Below are 22,242 nucleotides of genomic sequence, written 5' to 3'. Positions count from 1 at the left end.
TCAGACCCATCCAACCATTTTAATTGACTGTGTGATCATTTAACATCAACACTAATTTATAATTGCAATGTAAATATTATCAATAAAATAGTTAAATAGCACTAAGTTGATGATTTGTTGATTTTAGGGGTATTTTTTCACAAAAGTGATAATATAAGAGGTAGTTTTGCAAATACTAAGATTTGTAGAGTAGTTTTGCAAATGTATATGATTTAAGGGGTATATGTGTAAATAATCTTTAACTGTAATGCGGTTCATGACAGAGTAAACATTTTGCTTTCGGATCTCTTCCCATCAAGAGTTTTATTCTTTTCAACATTGAACCTCCAACCACAGGGGCAAAAAATGTATAGCTATATAGTACCAAAAACTTTGAGGGGTGTCCAATAGTTTGAAGGTAACTTTCCATTTACAAAAGAAATACTAGGGATATATTGATAGTTCTTTGATTGCCTTATCAAGAAAAATTAAGGAAGAAAGTACCCCCAAGCCCCTCCCCCGGCACCCTTCCCTCACCGAAAAAAAAAAACATGTGAACGGATTCCATTTCCTCTCACCTATTGATACGTTTTTATGGTTAACTTCTTAGAAACTTTTATCTGCAATAATCTTCAACACAATTCCTTTCTCACTATTTCCCTTGTTTATATGCAGTATGAACTTAATGTTTTCATGTCAGCCCTTTAACATTAAAAATTGCCACATCATACAAGTAAAGAATTATGAACATAATATTAAAAGTCTTGAAAGCTTAGGATAATCTCTAATCTTTTAAATGTACTAGAGGAAAACCGCAAAATTGCAAGTATAAAAATGTCTTCATTTAAAAAACTCTGAGAAATTATTGCCAATATTTGGTTAAAAAAAAGAATATTATTCTTCTATCTTCACAAAAAAGTATCACAAAGGCTTTTTTTAATGGGTTTTGCTAACCATTGCCCTTAGGACTAATTATACATGTAGTTTATTATACTACAAGAATTCTATTTGAAAAACAAACTTTGGTTCTCATCGCAATTAATAAAAAAATGTTAATCAAAACTTTAATTTTCAATTCTCTTTTGATATAAAAATTAGAAAAATAAGTTGTAATATTTTGCACATGCATTTGCATGTGAAAAGCTGCTAGTATGGTTTTGACTTCGATTTTGAGGGGGATAAGCGTATAGGTTTGAAACCTTCAATAAACCCCCAATTACTATGGGAATTCTAGAAAACCTCCAAAAACATTTTGGTTTAGTAATATTCTCTATTTGGGGATCAAGATATGGGCCTAGGTCGTTACTTGTGTTAAGTGAAAATTATCAAATTTTGGTGGTTTTCTAGAATTCCAAAACTTTTTTTTTTTTTTCAGGGATAAAGTGCCAAAGGTCCAATTTTATTAGGGGTTTAGTGAAATTTACCCAGAACTTTATCTCCTTTAAGCAAGAACAATGGATTCTTAGTTCCTCCTTCTAATTTTTTTTCTTAACTTCATTGTGCCCTAAACGTTTTTGTCCTTAAATTAAATGTGCCCATTTTTATGCTAGACATATTCATTTCACTGCTAGACAATGGGGTTTTGCCTACGGAAATATAGCGATAGATATTCCCGTCGCTATAACATGACTTATAGCGACGGAAATATATGTCGCTATATTTCCGTCCGCAAAAAGTTTTTGCCGACGGAAAAATTTGTATTAGCGACGGAAATTTTCTGTCGCTTTAATTTTACCGACGGTTTTTCGCTAAAAGTAATTTTAGGTACCCTCAATGTACGGACGGTATTTTAGCGACGAAATTTTATTTTTTCCGTCGCTAAAAATTTTAGCGACGGATTTGTCCGTGGCTAAAAATCTTGTTTCTAGTAGTGTTTGCCTTGAATTTTCTTCGATTTATCTAAAATAAAAATATATAAAAAGAAATAAACTTTTCAAGCAACCTCGCTAGTCGCTAAAGATGATCCGTTGCATGCATGTCAGATGAGCTATACATACTGAATTATTTCCCATAGTGAAAGCTAGTTTATGAAATGGGCACATTTTCTATCCTTCTCTCCTTCTGGAATCATTGTGAAGAAAGTCTATCCACTGCGTGCAACTGATGAGCTTCGGACCTGGGGTTTGCAGTGCTGATGACATTAAAGATGTTGGGGTTTCGCGGCTATCGATCACCGGGTTAACTCTAAGTACATCAACCATTCCATCTTCCTTCATCATCACCATATTGCAAGGGATTCTCCTTTTGTAGAAGGATCTTCTCTTCCTTTGATATCTATGTGAGAGAAAAACATGTCGAAGTTAAGCATATTATATTTTTCTCATGAGTTTAGTAGTTATACACACTGATATGTATATACATGTATATGTATGCATGCATGCACGTACCTGTCAAAGACAATCCATGATGCATGCAGATTTGTTGTTTGCTCCAAAACCATCAGTTTTACAGGATAGCCCATGACAACCTTCATTAGAAGCACAACCTACAATTTCTCGATGTATTAGCTAGGAAATGCATTAATCATATGATCCAATAATTAACACAAGTGATGCTAAAAGTGTTGATTTCAATATACATTCATCTTTAAATGTGCAAACTAATAGGCATGTGCAAATTTTATATTAATGATGTAACCTATATCTACTTGGTACTCATTGAGTTGTTTCTTTTGTTAGTATTTGTTTGTAAAAACAAGATAGTCGACGATCGGATATTTGAGCATTGTTTTAGAGGTTTAAAAATATTTAATAATTATTGGGCTTTGATAAATGGATCGAAGCATAGACCTCTAAACCCGCGTGCATGTAGCGCGAATAATGTGTGATTTTGACACATTATTTATTTATTATTTTTGTAGTTATTTTAAAATTTTGAATTTATCAAAATATTAACAGACTGGTGACTATTTGGAGTTATGGCTATTTTTTTACTTTTGGAAAATAACTGATTCTTCCAAGAGGTGTTTTAAAAAGTTATGATTGTTGGAAATATTTTTTCAAACTGTAAATAGCCTATGATTTCATATATCAGTACTCACTTCTTTTCTCAGAAGTTTCTCTAAAAAAATATGCAATCCTACAAACTTATTTCGCAAAGAATTGGTGTAAAATTTCAGATTTGTTTGCTGGAATTTTTAATTTTCTATTGTACCATAGCAAGAAAATTTTCATTGACCTGAAGCAAACTCGAATTATCAAGTAGGGCAAATATTCTTTAAGGAAAGTATTTCACGCCTCAGAAATTCTATCTCTTCATTATTTTTATTAACAATCTTAAAAAAATATATCTGCTGCAATGGAGTCAGAATCAATAAAGGTGATGAATTAAGACAGGGTCAAATTGGATCGATTCGACGCAAACAGTTTCTCTCGCTAGCAAGACAAGATGGTGTTTCTTCTTACAACATTGAAGATTTCCTACATCCTCAATCCCAACCTGTAGTCTATAGAATATCCAAAACTAAGTGCTGACAAGAAACAACCCCTTGAGGAGGAAATAGAAGAAATCAAGAAGCAAAAGTCAAAACGAAAGGAAGATGAAGTGCTATGTCGCGGACATATTTGAACACATTCTCGGACCGATTGTATGATATTTTTATTAGAATAAAGTCGGCAATGAAAATTGGAACGCACTAGAATTTAACTACAAAGCCGAGAAGGAAGGTACCACTAATTATTTAATTATAAAATATTTAGAATATAAAATGGTTGATGATAAATCTGTCTTGGAGCAAGTTCATGAATTCGAGGTTCACGTCAATAAGATTCATGTTCTCAAAATAGTTCTTTCCGAATCTTTTCAAGTTGCTATAGTTATTGCAAAGCTACCCACAACTTGGAAAGATTATGCAAAGAAATTAATGCATAAAATCGAGGATATCTCTTTAGAACAACTTCTAAAAAATCTTCGAATTGAAGAGAAGTCACACTTACGTGATTCGAAAAATTCTGCCCATAGTGATTCTAAGGTCCACATAGTGGAAAAGAATAAATCTTCAGTGAAAAATGTGAACCTTTAAGAAAAGTAAAATGGACAATATATACTTCAAAAAGAAATATTTTCGGAAGAGAATGAGGTCCTATTTTATTTGTGATAAGCCTAGACATTTCGCTAAAGAATGTCGTCACAGAAAAAATAATAATGCGAAATCAAAGGATTCTACAAATATGATAAAAGAGAATCTGGTTGCTATGATTTCTATTAAGTCCGGATGGTGGGTTGATTCTGGTGCAACTATCCGTGTTTGTAAAGACAAATTTATGTTTAAAGGATTTTCAAAAATTACAGAAGTGCAAATGGGGAACAATGCTTGTGCAAAAGTTGATGGAAAAGGGACTGTTGATATAGATTTTACTTCCATAAAGAGATTGACTCTTATGAATGTTCTGTACGTACCCAAAATTAAAAAGAATTTAGTTTCTGTTGATCTTCTTTCTAAGAAAGGGTTTTAGGTTGCTTTTGAGTCAAACAATGTAATTCTGTCTAAGAGCGGGATGTTTATGGAAAAAAGTTACTCTTGTGATGGAATGTATTAACTCAGTATTAATAATAAAATTATGTCTTTAGCTTATATTGTTGAATCTTCTTATTTATGGCATGATCGCTTAGCACACTTAAATTTTTGCTACTTGAGAATATGAAAAAATTAGACTTGATTAACTTTAATGGTGAATTTGATTAATGTCAAATCTGTGCTAAGTCTACATTAATAAAGAATTTTTTTCTAAGTGTGTCCTACAGAGATTCTAAAGTTTTAATACATTCTGATATACATGAATTAAATGGCATACTAACTAGAGGAGGAAAAGATATTTTATTACTTCTTTTGATGATTGCAGTAGATATATGTATGTTTATCTTTTAAGAATAAAAGATAAAGCTTTTGACATGTTTAAAAAATACAAAATAGAAGTTGAAAATCAACTTAACAAGAAAATTAAATTGTTACTTTCTGATAGAGGTGGTGAATATTTTCGGATGATTTTAATACTTTTTGGGAAGGACATGGCATTATTCATCAATGCACAGCACTTTATACTCCCAACAGAATGGTTTAGCCAAAAGAAAAACATAGAACTTTACAATAAATGATAAATTGTATGTTTACTAATGTTAAGTTACTTTTAAACTTATAGGGAGAAGCACTTTACACAACATGTTATATCCATAATAGAATTCCCTCTAAAAAGTCAAACATAAGCCCTTATGAGTTATGGAAAGGTAAAGAAAGCCTAATCTGTCATATCTTAGAGTGTGGGGGTGTTTGGCTTATTATAGAGTTCTTTATCCTAAAAGAACAAAACTTGGACCTAGAGTCATTAAAAGTATTTTTACCGTATATGATGAAAACAGTAAAGCATATAGACTATCTGATTTATCTTCTAATACTATTGTTGAATCTAGAGATGTTAAATTCTTTAAAAATAAATTTGCTACAGATTCTAAGAATGTTGAAAATATTCCTATTCTGCCTAGCTCTAGTGATATTCCTAGTTCTGTTTTTCATGCTAAGGAAATTAGTATATCTAAGGAAATATCAGAATTAAGAGGAAGTACTAGAGCAAGAAAAGAGATATCTTTACCTTCGGATTTTATTTCTCTTGAACAAATTATTTTTCTTGTTGAAGGTGATGGGAACAACAATGTTTTGAATAAACGTCCTATAAGTTTTATCCCAGATAATGATCATAAAACCTTTATAAAACCAATGTCATCTAGATATGCTTCATTTTGGAAAGAAGCTATCAATGATGAAATAAATTCTATAATTGGTAATAAAAACTTGGATTTTAGTAAACTTACCTCAAGGATCAAAGCCAATAGATAGTAATTGGGTTTTTAGAAGAAAATACCATTATGATGGTTCTATTCAAGCTTTTAAGGCTAGATTAGTAGCTAAAGCATTAAGACATAAAAGAAGGCATAGATTATTTTGATACATATGCACCTGTAGCACACATAACATCTATTAGTATTCTTATTGCTTTAGCATCTATATATAAATTGTTTGTGTATCAAATGGATGTTAAGGCTGTATTTTTGAATGGATATTTAAATGAGGAGGTTTACATGGAACAACCAAAAAGTTTTATTCTTCTAGAAAATAAAAGAAAAGTATGTAAACTAATTAAATCTATTTATGGTCTTAAACAAGCATCAAAAGTGGCATGAAAAGTTTGATTCTATTATTTTGTCTTATGAATTCAAACATAATAGTGTTGATAAGTGCATTTATTCTAATTCACTGATAAATATAGTGTACTTGTTTGCTTGTATGTCGATGACATATTAATATTTAGCACTAACATAATTTGCATAAATGAGACAAATGAGTATCTATCTTCTATGTTTAAAATAAAAAAATTAGGAGAAGCAGATACTATTTTAGGGATTAAAGTTAGAAAACATAATGGGGGGTTTTTTAAGCTAATCACATTATATTGAAAAAATATTGAATAAATTTAATCATCTTGGTTTTAAAGAATACAACACTCCATTTGATCCTAGCATTTAATTGACTGTCAATTCTGGTAGAGCTGTAGCACAACTTGAGTATGCTAATGCAATTGATTCTTTAATTTATGCTATGAATTGCACTAGACCTATATTGCATTTGATGCATGCAAATCAAGTAGATACACTAGTAATCCAAGTGTAGAACATTGGAAAAGCATTTCCAAAATTTTTGAATATTTAAAGAAATAAAAAATCTTTGTTTGTTCTATAATGATTATTAGGCTGTGTTAGAGGGATACACGGATGCAAGTTGGATGACTAGAGTAGGGGACAACCAATCCACTTCGATGATTTTTACACTTGGTGGAGGAGCAATTTCTTGAGCGAGCAAGAAAAAAACATGTATCTCACACTCTACCATGAAATCTGAGTTTATTACTTTAGCAACAACTAGCAAAGAGACTGAATGGATTAGAAATTTATTACTATATATTAAATTATGGCCTAGTCCAATGCATCCTATTTCTATCCATTGTGATAGTCAAGCCGTTTTGCCAACGCCTTATAGTTGTACGTATAATGGTAAGTCTAGACACATAAGTCTAGGACATGTATATGTGAAATAATTGATACAAGATGGTGACCTAATAATTATCTATGTTAAGACAAATAAAAACTTGGCTGATCCATTTACAACTAGCAAGACAGGTAGTAAAGATGACATTAAGAGAAATAGGGCTGAAACCTTATATTTAAGATCTTTAAGAATGGTAATCCCACCATTTACTAGAATTGAACTGGTTAAAATATTTAAATTAATAGTAACAAGTTTCTAAAAGTGATCAATTGATATTGACACATTAAGCCCTAAAAGATAATGTCAATATCGTCTATTACACAAAAAGAGGATGAGTTTTTGCTCTTAATGAAAGTCTAATATATTAATGTTCTGTGTTTAAAGTAATGGAGAACAAATTATAGACGTTTCACTTAGCTGAACTTAGAAGGGGTGCTGCATCTTAAAAGAGCTAAAGGTTTGCTCTTTAAAGAGTTCATGAACCGAGAATAAGCACAAGGCCATAACAGTACTAAAATATTAATTCTCATTGAAACAAGTGATTAGTGTATGTACAACATTCTCTGGTTCTATCACAAAGAGTAATTAGTTTAATGCTAAGGCAACTAAGGACTTTGATAGAATTTTGAAGTGTTTGTAATAATTAAAGTTTTAAATTGAAAGATACCTCTAGATATGTATATTTAATTATCTTATTTTATACATATTGCAGATTATTTTAAATAAATAATATTTTTTCAAAAGAAATACTTGTTTTTCCAAACAAAGTAGGGGATTGTTAATATTTGTTAGTAAAAACAAGATAGTCCCACATCGGATATTTGAGCATTCTTTTACAGGTTTAACAATATTTAATAATTATTAGGCTTTGATAAATGAATCAAAGAATAGACCTCTAAACCCGCGTGCAAGTAGCACGAATAATGCGCGATTTTGACGCACTGCTTATTTATTATTGTTGTTGTTATTTTAAAATTTTAAATTTATCAAAATATCAATAGACAAGTGACTGTTGGGAGTTATGGTTGTTTTTGACTGTTGGAAAATGACTGTTTCTTCCAATGGGTATTTTAAAAAGTTATAGCTGTTGGAAACATCTTTTCAAACCTATAAATAGTCTATGATTTCAGACATCAATACTCACTTCTTTTCTCAGAATTTTCTCTCAAAAAAATCTGCAAACCCTACAAAATTGTTTCGCAAGAATTAATGGTGGAAAATTCCAGATTTGCTTGTTGGAATTTTTAATTTTCTGTTGTATCTTGGGAAGAAAATTTAGACTAACACGAAGCAAACTTGAATTATTACGTGGGGCAAATATATTTTTAAAAGAAAGTGTTTCACACCTTAGAAATTGTGTCTCTTCATTATTTTAATTAACATCTTTTGTGTCCAATATATATATTTAAAATGGTCAACTACAGATAACCTGCTCGTAGTGTACGTAGGAGGTTGCCCGCTTTAGTTGCTAAATTTTTTGTTAGCACCCAACTCCCTGATGTCGTGACAGAGTTAGCTCTTTGATATTTACAATTGTCGCTTGGGTGTCACATGACATGAATGTATAGCACCAATATCTTCTAATATTTTACTTTGTTGTAAAGAACCCCAATCCTCTTTTGTCATTGGACATACGGCCCCTGTATTGTAAGTATAGATGACGGAGAGATAGCACAAGTATCAGGGGGTCTAAGTGCTAACGAAAAATTAGTTTATAATGTTAACTAACTCCCTATATTACAGGGGTATATCTTCAGAATGACTGAATACGTAATGGACAACTTACTCCGCGAGCGTCACAAAGATCAACCATGGTGCGTAGTCTCTGATGCTTAGGATCGTTCTTCCATTCGGACTTATCTTGAATGTTCGACAGATCGCCAGGGTCCAATGTCCATATATCCAGCCATGTCTTGCATAACACTGCATCAAATTAGTGAATAATTTAAGGTAGCGCCTCTTGATTCATGAATTAGACTATTCCAATTGTTGATGCGCTCCATTCATTGTGATCTAAATGTTTCAAAACATCTATAAAAACAAAAATCATGATGATTAAATGCTTATTGTCTATTTAGTTATATTATCGTAAAACCGTTAATTTTACATTCACTTGATGCACGGGTAACTACAACCCAACATGTCTAATTTTTTTTGTATACAATTGAAAACATATAAAACAAAATGAACGGAGTGGATCGAATAATTTGATAGCATATAATGTAACTTTGAAGGCGCTACCTTAGGTTGAATCTAAGGTGCATACACACACGCACACACATATATATATGCCAAAAACATATATATGTGTGTGTATGGGTATCCTATGTAGTGTCTATTCAATATGCCAAAAAACTAACTTTTTCCTCACTTTTCCCAAATTCAAAAAAACTGAAATTTGGTAAGAAAAGTTTGTTTCTTGCTCAATTTTGCTTTCCCGTCAAGAGAGAGAGAGAGAGAGAGAGAGAGAGAGAGAGAGAAATTCTTATGTCAACTTAAGTGGACCATCCACAAAACTTTTTATACCTTAGATTGAACCTAATGATACACCTTGAAAATTAGATTATATGCAATCAATTTACTTGATCCACTCCGTTCATTTTAATCTATATGATTTGGATGGCATGTAAATAAAAAATTAGGCATATTGAGCTGTTTTTACTAATACATCAAGTGATAGTAAAATTAACGGTTTTTACGACAACACAACAAAAGAGACAATAAAAAATATGTGTTAGATATATTCAAATATCATAATTTTTATTTTGTAGATGTTTTAAGACATTTAGATCATGATGAATGGGGCGAACCATCCATTGAAATAGCCTAATCTATACATTGAAAGGTGCAACGTTAGGTTCAATCTAAGGTAGCACCTTAGAATCATATGTCCATATATATATATATATATGAGAAATATGGAGAACCTTGGTACCAAGTTCTTTCATTGAACTTGGTAGAAAGCTGGCCAAATCTAACCCCTACATCATGCCTCGGAGATGGAGCCTCTTTTTTAAAGTAGGTGAATAGTAATTGAGGCTCTCTCTCCGAGGCATGATGTAGGGTCTTGATTTGGCCACCTCACTACCAAGTTCAATGGAGAAACTTGGTACCAAGGTTCTCCATATTTCTCATATATATATATATATATTATATAATATATATATATATATATATATATTATATATATATATATATATAGAGTAGAGAGAGAGAGAGAGGAAATTGGAGCACTTGTACGCGAACGTTGCTTAAGAGCAACCTTGGTAGTGGATGTGACCTAATATGTCTATTACATCACCCTTGAAGGATCGATAGTGGTCTTAACACGCTTTCACCAAATTCCAATGTAGATGTTATCGGACATGATTAGTCCACATTATACGGCAAGTTTGTTTGGAGCAACTTGGTCCAAGTTTCTCCATTTTCTATATAATATATATATATTATCTATATATATATTATATATATATGTATAATATATATATATATAATATTATGGAAAAGTGAATCTAAGGTGACACCCTAGGCTCCCACCTAAGGACGCAGCCTACAATCACATCATTTTCTAATTTTTTTACGATCCGCTCCGTTAAACTTGATTTACACGTTCTTAAACCCAAACACACCAATTTTGGGGTGAACTTGTCGTGTTTTGACCCTTTATCCACTCGCCATAATTTTAACGGTTTCGAATGAATAGAACTTTTTGCACGGCTCAACGAATGGTCAAAACACAACGGGTTCACCCCAAAATTGGTGTGTTTGAGTTTAAGAACGTGTAGATCAAGTTCAACGGAGCGGATCGCAAAAAAATTTAGGAAATGATGTGATTCTAGGCCGCGTCCTTAGGTAGGAGCCTAGGGTGTCACCTTAGATTCACTTTTCCCTATATATATATATATATATATGGAAATTTCCTAAATCGCAGTCCCGTTGTCCTCCTCATGAGTGACAACCTATTTGTACGTGTTCTGACATAATTTGTACTTAGCATTTCTGCTTGCTTAAAATTCTAAATCTTAAATTTCCTTGGAAGTTCGAATCTGGATTCATGTGTGTCTCTATTAGTCTAGCTAGCTCCAAAAGTTTTTCCCTTGAAGGGTAATAGAATTTGCACAAGTAATAATCATCTTTCAGTATGTATTCTTCTTGTTCGAAAGAGATTTGGGAGGAGGAAATTAAAAAAAAAAAAAAAGGCAAACTGCTAAAACGATACTAAAAATCAATATTTAGTCATCAAAACTCAAGAAATGTATTTATGCTTACGTGGGAGGCTAAGCCATGGCATGACTCCAAGTAGAGTGAGCGTGTACCCGGGCTCAACAACATGCTCAAGAGCCCACTCCAAAGGCTTTGTTGAGAACTCCCTGAGTGCATCCATCACCACCACAACATGCTTACTACCGGCGCTGCTCGCACCACCACCACTACTAGGACGACTGTAACGGGAGCGGTCTGACGACTCTCCCGTTTCTCTACAGCCGTTATCGTCGTTATCCATAAAAGAACTCTATAACGTAATAATAGACCGAAGGATGAGCAAAAGTGTTTTTGCCACCATATATAGGAATGAAGGGGAGCAGAGAACTTAGGAATTGTTTTGGATTTTGATGAGTTCGGAGGATTTGGAACTAACGAGGTAATGAGGGCACATAATCTTTTAAGTTTTGTGAAAGAGTGAAGAGGACAAACGGACGGCTTAGGATTGGATTGAGTGTATCGAGTTGATGGATGAGGCAAGTGGGGATTTCGTCTTTTGATTGATGAAAGTCGAAACATTGTCTTAGTTGAAAGACGTCGCCTATAGTTATCATAAAAACATTTATTACAAAGATGCTGAAGGATATTATGATAAGCGTCATTGAGACCTTGATTAATAATATAAAGGGGTGAGACTGGATCATAGGAAAATTCACAACTGCTCCATCTCTTTTAACTGTATTTGGAGAAAATGCGAGTTAATAGAAGGAACTATGATTGAGAATGAGCACAAATTCAACAAAACCTTGATCAGATTGGCAAAGCAATTAACTGGATGGCAAGAAATTCAAGTCACACCTCAAACAACACAATGAAAAGAATTTTTCCACATAAATGGAAAAACTACATGCAGCGACAAACAAGAAGGGGGTTTCCAAATAGCACAAGCAAATACTAGTCTGATCATACCAGTTCAGAGTACAGTTTATTCCAACAAAAAAAATAATGCCTGATTGTTTCATCAAACTGCTTTCAAAAATTCCCCCAAATTAAGCTCACCGTTTACAACAGCTTATGAATTGTTTTCATGTCTTCAACCTCCTGAAGAGTGCCCTTCTCAACATGATCCCACCATTTGAGCAGGAAGTTGTCAACAACCAGCCTGAACCAAGGAGACAGCTTAATACCATCCTCTCCAGCATCAGCTTTCCTCAACAACTCCTTCAATTGTCCTCTATTGACGTACTTAACATCAGCAACCTCGTCTGGGTTTGGTTGCATATTGACATCTTGAATGATGAAAAGCAAGTAATCAACTGCAAAGTAAAGGGAAAAAAGGATCAGTAACAAAGATGTTGAGATATAAGAAGAACAAGCGATTCTGCGAGTGCTTACGCTCGTGCTCTCCCCATTTTCCATCGGATGGGGCCTTGTAAAGCATGCGACCAAGAGGCATGAATTCATCAACAGGAACGTCAGCAGCTTGTATACCAAGCTCATCTAGTAACTTCCTTTGAGCAGCATTTCGAACCCCTAATAAAATGGCAATGTAGTTTAGTTAGAAGTTCTCTATAAGTGAGAAGATCACCAGTACTATATGTATTTAACACTGAAAACTAGAAATACCGAGGTAGTTCTCCTGTATAAGCTCAGAATCGCGGTAAAGCGGATGGCTGCAGCAGGTGTTGGTCCATACTAAAGGAAATGTCACCTTGGTCGCTGATCTTTGCTGAATAAAATATGGAAATAACAGTAGTTAACATAAATTAGTCATTATGGTGAAACTACGGCAGCTTCAAATTGTTAAATTTTACCATTTATTGGCAAACACATGAAACGGCAATGACGGCCAAAGCAAATTAGAGTGGGCAAGTCATGGAATCAAACTTCATTACCAGAAAATCCATGAACCAACATAGTCGCACCAAGGAATTAACATGAGGAAATAATGGAATATATTATGAATACAGAATCAAACTTATTATTTGCCACACAGTTTCATTTAGGGAATTAATTGTGTACTATGAGTTAATTATGGGTTTAAATAATGACATCCAATTTAGTTTGTGTACTGGTAAACAATGCTCTTTAATGCTGAGATGCAGAAAACACATGAGCTACGATAGCCACCAGTCAAGCACCAACTAGTACTTGCAGCTCCAAAGGCGTTTGCAACTAATAAACATCAGAGGAAGGAGGACCCAGAGAAGGATGGAGAACAAAGCTGAAGAAATGAAAAGAAAGCTCAAAGCTATATTATCAAGTTCACATCTTGATGAATTATCTTTTGTAGCTTTTGACAACTAATGACCTATTCATGTTAGAATAATTTTCTAGCAGTAGTTTAATTTACCTAAAATTGATGTAGGTAGGACTGTCCATTCTCAGCAGATAACATAGCCCTTTCCAATAGGTTACAATTTACTTGAAAATCTGAATAAATGACTATTCACCATATAAAGGTATGTAACAACTAAGGATTAAGGAATATACCAAATTGGAACTCTAAAAGAAAATTAAATGACATCCAAAAAGAGGTGATACAGGTTAAGAAAATTACAATCAAAACCCTGAGAGCAAACATAAATAACATATAGGGCCTACAAAGAAAACCTAAAATTTGAGTTGATGTTGTGTTTAAAAATGTGTGCCATCATGTTGTAACATTATAAAGTACTTATTGGTTTCTCATATTGTGAGGTTTCCCATATGTCCAACAATAAGTTTCCCCAGAAAAGTATCCAGAACATTACAAAGGAACAATTCTCTAAAAGTTTCAATGTAATTCTCAAATTTTCAAGAATAGATTTTTCAAGTCCTAGAAACTCTTTGGAGGAAACAAATTTCATGGGTTGTAATTCTGTACAAAACTTTCTGGCAACTATGTACTTGATATTGACATTTAAATGGGCTATAGGCCATGCAGGGTGAAATATGACTCAGTACATTGTACGTGACCCTGCACCAATCTTCTAGGATGTATTGATAAGCCTTCATCCTACTTTTACATGTATAAGCTCTATCACAATTGAACGATATTTGTGAATTTGCCAAATATTTTCACTTTATATCTGACACAAACTGTATTAAAAAATGATAGGATGGGTACAAGCTCTACTAATTCATCACAGAAATTCGATTAGCTGCTTAATCATATAATAAGAAAGGATAACTGCATAATCTCAATAATGACTCTGAACATTCTATAATTATTTAAATGAGTAATATCATAGACCGTTGAAATAAAAAAGAACAATATGCCTACCAAAATAAGACTCTTTATATCTGGAATTGAATATATGGAAGTTAAAAGGCCTAGAAGATACATCTCAGCAAGATAAGGGTCCACTTTCACGCGTTAGACAATATATTTTTTTCTAGTTGATTCGTACCTCTACTTTAAACAAAAATACTTATCTTTTGAGCAATATCAATTCAATTTCCAACAATAGACGAAACAGTTACATCATGTACCTGAAGTAGTAACTCATATTTGGTGTTGAACAGGAAAACACTAAAAGCCCTGTGAAGCAGATTCTTGGATTCAATATTTTCCATCAGATGACCTAGAGTTTTCACAGGAGCTCAGTAATAGCGAAGAAATAATGAATTTGTAAAACTTTTTAAACTAGGATGATGAATTCTTTGTTTGCCATTAAGCAATCATTATGTTAGCAAACAACATTTAGCACGCAAGGTGACAAGCATTAAATGTATGAAATAGACAACTATAAGAAGTTTAAAGTGCAAATAGAATAATGCTCAAAAATTGTATTAAACAGAAAGGAAACGTCAAGATAAGCAGTGAAAGAAAAAGAATATAACTGAGTACATAAAAACAATATTGATCACAATTTCCTAGGGATGTGTTTTAACCTTCCAAAATAAAACAATATCATATTTCCAGACTAATAACAGGAAACAGCGTATGCATAGTTTCTATTTCAATATAATCCCAATAATTTCTACACATATCCATTACATCACTTGGTCTTCTATTTTTAAATGAGCATGACAGCATTCACATATATGTGAATCCATGCACGAAACACATTCAACACGCACGAACAAGTTCAACGTGCTCAAAACACATTCAACACACATGATCATGTAACATCTGGACATACACCACGGCCTAAGCATGAATGAATGATGGATGTCTCCCATCTAAAAGTTAATGATCCCTATCTGTCGAACAAGACAAACAGGCAATCTCCACCATTCCCACTTGTTGGAAATTTTTTTATTTACTTAAAGGATATCGAGTAAGTTGAAACCAGTTATGCCTATCCTGGAAAATTTTAAAATATATTCATTGATATTTTCTCCTTTAGGTACTCTAGAAGAATGCTGAAATTAATACTTATCTCCTTTTAGTATTCGGTACTCCAATATGCTTGCAGAAAACTACATACTAGTTTTCATTGTATCTGGACATTTAAAGACACCTAAGTCGATCGAGACTTGAGTCCAAATATGTTCTTTTTATTATTCAATAAACACATACACGCGTGCGCACACGCACATAATAAAGATAGATATGCATGCACATAATACATATACATATATACATGTATATTTATATGTATATATGTGTGCGCTCCTCATGTCTTGATCATCATTAACTTTTTCCTCAAATTATGCTCAATAATGTTAACAAGACTATTACTGTAGCCTCTCATAAATGCTATGACTTCTAAGTAACTGCAGTTTTTCGCTGCAAGGAAGCCAACCATCTTGCTCAATTGTCTCAGTGTACCAAGCACACACCTACTACTGTCATGAAAGAGCTATCTCTATTATGTTATTCATGAATATGACAAAGTTTGTCCTCCTTTTAAACTCAGTTCTTTGACAAGTTTTGGGAGCACCTAAGCTATGGCCTGCTTATAGCTAATCACACCGTGTCACATATATGCTGCCAGCTTAAGCATAGTAATGGATGAGCAAACAAGTTAGGTCAAACTATATCGAATGAAAACGCGATATCCAAATCCATCCCACATGAAACAGTGAGGATAGAATTTTGAATCTTTGGGGTAAAAAACCGTCCTCACCTGATGTCTCCCTTCAACCTTTCTCTTTGCTGAAGAATTGTAAATCTTACACCTTAGATTATGCAGAACCAATCTCCTTATAAAAAATTTAAGTGCTAAAAAACCATTGTATACCACTTAAGCGCCCACCTTGGCGCCTTGCTAGGTCCAGTTCCCAGAAGCACTCGCTGTTTCTAATATATTGCTAGAAAAGAAGTAAAAAAGGTAAAAAGATGGAACAACCAAGACCTGTTAATGGATGCCCTCAGCAAGACACTATGATCAAGAGAGTCTAATTCAATATCATTTCTTGTTATTTTAGTTTAGCGGGATTGCAAGCTAGCACTTCAAATTCAAAGCACAACTGAAAATATACTAATAAACAGAAAAGTGTTCTACTTAAACATCTTTAGTTGGATACTAAAAAATTTGCATAATTCTAGAAACAAAAAGCTAATTAATAAGGCCAAAGCAAGTAAACTTAAAGGTGGATTACATACTTCAATTTACATAACAATCTATATGCAGGTCATTATCCTTTTAAAGTGTTCTCAAAAGCCAAGGTCACTAAGCAATGCCTATGGTTTTGGTCATGCTAGGTATGTCTATCTCTTCCAAAAGTTGCCGTATAAATCAACCCAACCTGATGCTCAAAACTAGTCCTATAAAGTAATTATAATAATTAGTTGTCATCCAAGAAGCATAACAAATTTTGTTAGGTATGTGGATCTCTATAATAGCCAATAAAAATCAACTAGCTAGCTCTCACAGATTTTTTTCCTCCTCTCTCAAATACTTCTCCTATAATTTTCAGATATGCTGAACCAAGAACCAGGTGCTTTGACAGCCCAAACGAAATTCCGCAAGTGCTTTAACTGCTGAACAAAATTTCACACAGTAAAATGTTTTTTTCTTCATTGTATGTTCTTCTGGTTCTTTTCAGTCTTATTCTTCTAGTTGTTCTCTTTTTCTATTCTTTCCATCTAACATATTACATATTTCCCAGTTCTTCAAATTTTCTTTTCTAGTTGCCATTTGAGATGCTTTACATACTATACTCTTCTACTATATAACTTTTCTACATCTTTCTGCTCTTTTTTTTTGTGAGAGTAAAATTTATACGTCTCTTCATTGAATAGGGTGAAAAATGACACCGAATTGTGTATTCGAAATCGAAATTGGTCATTTTTACAGAATTTGAATTTGATTTCGGTTATATACCTCTTACATTGTATGTATTATTGAATTTTCTCTCTAAAGTAAACTTAATCCTATCGAAAATTTTATTACTTATTATTAATTGGAATTTTTCACATACACCGCTTACATACGGCAGTTGGTTTAATTGAGAGTAAACCTATTCGTGAATATTTGATGGGGCAGTTGGTTTAATTGGATATTCCCAGTTAGGTGTTCTTGGGTTGGAATCCCCATGGGCACACATTTTGTTCTTTTATTATTTAATTGGACTTCTCCACATACACCCCTTGCATTGTATATATTATTGAATTTGCTCTCTAAATTATTAAACTTAATCCCATGGCTTTGCAAACTTTATTATTTATTATTTAATTGGAATTTTTCACATACACCCCTTACATTGTATGAATTATTGAATTTGTTCTCTAAATTAGTAAACTTAATCTCATCGTTTTGTAAACTTTATATGATGTGTGGAGCTTGTAATAAATTAAATTTAGTGGAAAATGCGAAATATAAATGAATATTTAATAATTAGCCGAATCGAATATACCTCTGGTTAAATTATATTTTTTTATGAACCAAATACTAAAAATATTCATTTACTGTTAAATGAACTACTGAATTGAATATGACCGAATATCTTAACGAAAAATAACTAAAGTATTTGTTAATTATTTGGTTCATTTCCAGCCCTAGCACAGAGTATAGTTCACTATGACATTTAGGACCAGGACTAAATACCATAAGCATGCATTCACGTTAACTTTAGAAGTACCTAATTAAAAGTTCATGAGAAATTAATTATCCAAAGAATTAAATTAATCAATCAATAAATTGAATGACAGCTAAAATAGACCAGCCCAATTGGATACAATCATGGAGAAATTCGAAGACCCATGACCCAGCATTAGATTCTCAAATTTACCATTCAGATCATTCCCATTTCCCACTTGACAAAGGAGGACAAAATATAAAGAAGTGGAGGTAAGAGGTGGGAAGACGGAGAATAAATGTTTTATTATCTCTCCTGCAAAATGCCAAATCAAGTTTAGTCACATAAGTAAAGAAGAGGGGTACTAGGAGAACAAGTTTGGTAGAGTTAACATAGGGGATGAGATAAGAGGTAGAGAGAGTAATGAAAAGGAGAAAGGACCCTGTAGTGATACGAATGGGCTAAATTTTCATCTCAAGTCCAACTTAGGGAGAATGAAGGCATCAAAGATTTGTAAGCATTAAGTTACAAACAGTGAGAGACTAATATCAAAACACTGACTCATAGGGAACTAATATAGAAAACTAGAAATATGACAATCATTACGAACTAATATCCACAAAAACTTTATAATAAATATAATAAGTCCCAAAATAACACTCCAAAAGAGCTCCCTCATTAATTGACATTGCATAGACAGCATATTATTTTTAATATGTTGAGCTTGAAATTTTGGCGGAATATTCATCTGCAAGATGAACAAATTAGAGTCATTAGACACCAAGAATTGGAAGGATACCTCTATATCAACAAACGAAGTTGTCAGAATAAGCCAGTATCTAAGCCAGTATCAACCAAAGATATCAAAGAACGTCCTAGATAAGTGCCCACACAGATTCATTACAAAACTAAAGACAATAATACCATGTAGATATCTATTTTCATCATGCCTAAGTTTCCAAACATACTGCTAGGGTTTAGAGCTTTTAGGAATGTCTGCATCCTTGCCAGGTGTTCCTCGTGAAAGTCAAAGCCATGACGGAGAGCATAGAGCACTGCCAACAAAGGCTATTATAGGAAGACATCCATACAGAGAAAGAAGAAAGATTTGAACGACAACAGATTATTAGTGTTGATAGATTTATCCAGTTTTAAGTTCAAACTGGGTAGTTTCGCATCACATAACCAGATCAAGAAACAGAGATCCAACTGGCAAGAAGCAACCAACATTAAATAAGTAGCAAGAAACAAGAAATGCTTTCATGCATAACAACTTACTTTTTTATGAACCCTATTCTTTTAGTCCAAAGTAAGAACTAGGTGAGAAATGTAAAAGGATACAATTATGCACGGCTTCTCTTAAAATTTTTGACACGGCATAACCACAATAGCAATACTCATGCAAGTATCAAAAGGAAAATGTATGGCAGAACATGTGGTGAAGAAAAATTGTGAAAACAACTTAGGCAAATAATGTCAAATAATTTCAGTGAAACTTTTATGTCCAACAAATTGCGTTAAATAGGCATACCAATTACTTGCACAACAAAGCATATACTATGCTATTTCTATCTATTACTAAATGCATCTAAATCAAACTATCAATGACTAGAAATCATAAGGACCAAGCCTGCCTTCTTTCTGTTAAGATAAAACTAACATATACGGTAACCACAAACATAATGTCAAAAAGCAATCATTCTCATGTAAAAGACTGAATACATCTAGAACGGCGATCCATTACATACAGTTGTATTTCGATTCATGGCCAACAACATTGTCTTGCTCATCCACCAAAATACACCTGCATAGCACAGTAATCAAACTATTCAGTTTCCAAATGTGTTACTTGTATCAGTATGATGCTTGTCGAAAATGTTACAAATTAAATATAAACAATGGAAATTTGCACGTCGCTATTATTACTCAAAATTATGATGAGGATCGATGGTCAAATTTTAATACTCTAACAAGAGTAAACAGCAAAAATTGCAAAGAGGATGTAGGATTTCTACTGTCAAATCTCCAAAAAAAAAAATCTTTGAGTTACGAATTGTTTGAATAATGCTCTCCCGGTCCAACTTTTTCTATTTTGAGCATCAAAGTTGGCAGAGATCCATGTGACTCATCTATTACCCAATCAAAATCTTATCTTTTCATCGAGTCCTTGTCGAAAATTGGCATCATTCAGATCTCATTAAGAACATAAAATCCTTAAAAATTCAACGGAATTTACAAAGATTAAGGTGAAACTCACTCGTCCTCAAACATGAGGCGCCTCTGAACAGCATCCATGCTAGTGTCCTCGCCGGAGGCGGCGGGGGCGCATTCATGCTAGTGTCCTCGCCGGAGGCGGCGGTGGCTGCGGGGTTCTCCTCTTTCTCCATGGAAGCGGCGGCGGCAGCTGCGGGGTGCGGCGGAGCGAAGAAAGAGAGGCCGAGATCTATGAACGAGGAAGGAAAAGATGGAGCTTGTACTGGTTATTAGTAATGTCGCTCTTGAGATTGGATTCTTCGTAATATAAGAATACAATATATATAATCTGAATACAGAAAAATAAATAAATAAATAAAATAACAAAAGGAAAGAGAAAATGAGGAGAGGGATCTAAAATAATTGATTCGTTGAATGGGATTAATGCGGATTGACATTAATATAATATATTTATTTTTGTTTTCGGTTGACACGTGCGTAGTGGTTCGTTTTTGGTTCGCGCTATCTAAAGAATAAATGTATTATTAATTTAAATTGTCGTGGTCTCGGCATTTGCTCGTGGGTCTCGTGGGTGGTTTTTTACTCTTCGGAAGAGGAAAATTCTCCCGTTCATTTGAGGGCAATGCGTGTGAGTCTGCATTTGAGTTTGAGGACTCATTAAATGCTTATCTATATCATGTACGGATCGTTTCAAAACACCCTATATACGAAGGACTAATTTTTATCATTTACAACCGGTTAGAGGATTAATTTGAAAATTACAATTTTTCTATTTACAGCATAGATCACCACAATCCTATATAGGGATAGTTCATTAAATTATTTAATTAACGAAAGAACTTGCAAGATCGTTGTGACCAAATTGTTTGCAATAAATGCTACAACTTTTTTCCGTAGAACCATATCGAATTATCATACACAAAGATCTTGTTTTAAACCAAACACTAGAATTAAAAATTTTTATGTATGAGATGCGTTATAACTTATAACTCTAATGGAAAAATATCCCAAGAAGAAATACTTGTGATTTTCACGTTAGATTTTTTTTTTTTTTTTGAGTGAACAAATTATATAGCTTGGATTAATATAATCATGTTAATACGTGGCTCACATGTGTATAGTGGCGATCGGTTGAGTTCTCTTTATTTGATTGCGCAATGCTAGCCCACGCGCGCGTGAGCTCCACGCGCCTGTGGCTAGATCTCCTCCTTTTGGAATTGATTAGTGCATGGCTCATGGATTTTTTAGGTTGATCACATGGATTAGTTTAGGCAAAATTTCAGAAAACCCCCTATACGACTTTTTTTTTATACATCGCCTAACAACGTTAAGTGCTATTTTTCACATGGGTGGATAAGCTTACAAAGCAAGATATTTTTTCCGGTTAAAATTATACTTCACGCTTTTAGGGTTTGCAAAAAATATTGTTGAAAGTTAAACAGTGTTTCTGATGACCCCTAAATTTAAGCGGGGTTTTTCTAATATTTTGAAAGTTCTAAAGGGCTATCTAATAATCATCCAATGTTAAAAGGGGTTTTCTGAAATTTAGCTTATTTTCAACTCGTTAAAACAATTTAACGGTTAACTGGTAACATAAAAAGATACAAAAGAACGTTTAGTAACTTTTGTTACTACATCCTACTTAAAAAGTCAATTTAGTTTCACAAACTTAGACAATTGTACACTGCAATTTCAAATAACTCCTTCTAGGAATTATCCTCAAATCAATATGAGTATCCAGACAACTGCTGTATGCAAATCATAGTATGCTGCCACCCCAATCATGAACGAACATGAACTCGGATAATCTCTTCTAAATCACATAACGATGAAGAATCATGTTTTCTAAAGCAAAACAA

The 22,242-nt window shown here is 33.3% G+C and overlaps 2 protein-coding genes across 2 annotated transcripts; both read right to left on the bottom strand.

The window, feature by feature from the left end:
• Positions 1,978-11,452, bottom strand: LOC109829445. Its single transcript, XM_020396565.1, has 4 exons — positions 11,285-11,452; positions 8,802-8,938; positions 2,367-2,464; positions 1,978-2,253 (listed from the first exon to the last, which is right to left on the bottom strand). The coding sequence occupies exons 1-4, from the start codon at positions 11,397-11,399 to the stop codon at positions 2,025-2,027; spliced, it is 579 nt and encodes a 192-aa protein (XP_020252154.1). The 5' UTR covers positions 11,400-11,452; the 3' UTR covers positions 1,978-2,024.
• Positions 12,091-20,490, bottom strand: LOC109830468 (isopentenyl-diphosphate Delta-isomerase I). Its single transcript, XM_020397728.1, has 6 exons — positions 20,427-20,490; positions 19,918-19,973; positions 14,693-14,784; positions 12,845-12,947; positions 12,614-12,751; positions 12,091-12,534 (listed from the first exon to the last, which is right to left on the bottom strand). The coding sequence occupies exons 1-6, from the start codon at positions 20,462-20,464 to the stop codon at positions 12,281-12,283; spliced, it is 681 nt and encodes a 226-aa protein (XP_020253317.1). The 5' UTR covers positions 20,465-20,490; the 3' UTR covers positions 12,091-12,280.

Source organism: Asparagus officinalis, chromosome 2, assembly GCF_001876935.1.
Source record: "Asparagus officinalis chromosome 2, Aspof.V1, whole genome shotgun sequence".
NCBI classification, from domain to species: Eukaryota; Viridiplantae; Streptophyta; class Magnoliopsida; order Asparagales; family Asparagaceae; genus Asparagus; species Asparagus officinalis.
This window is presented reverse-complemented; position numbering and strand designations above follow the sequence as displayed.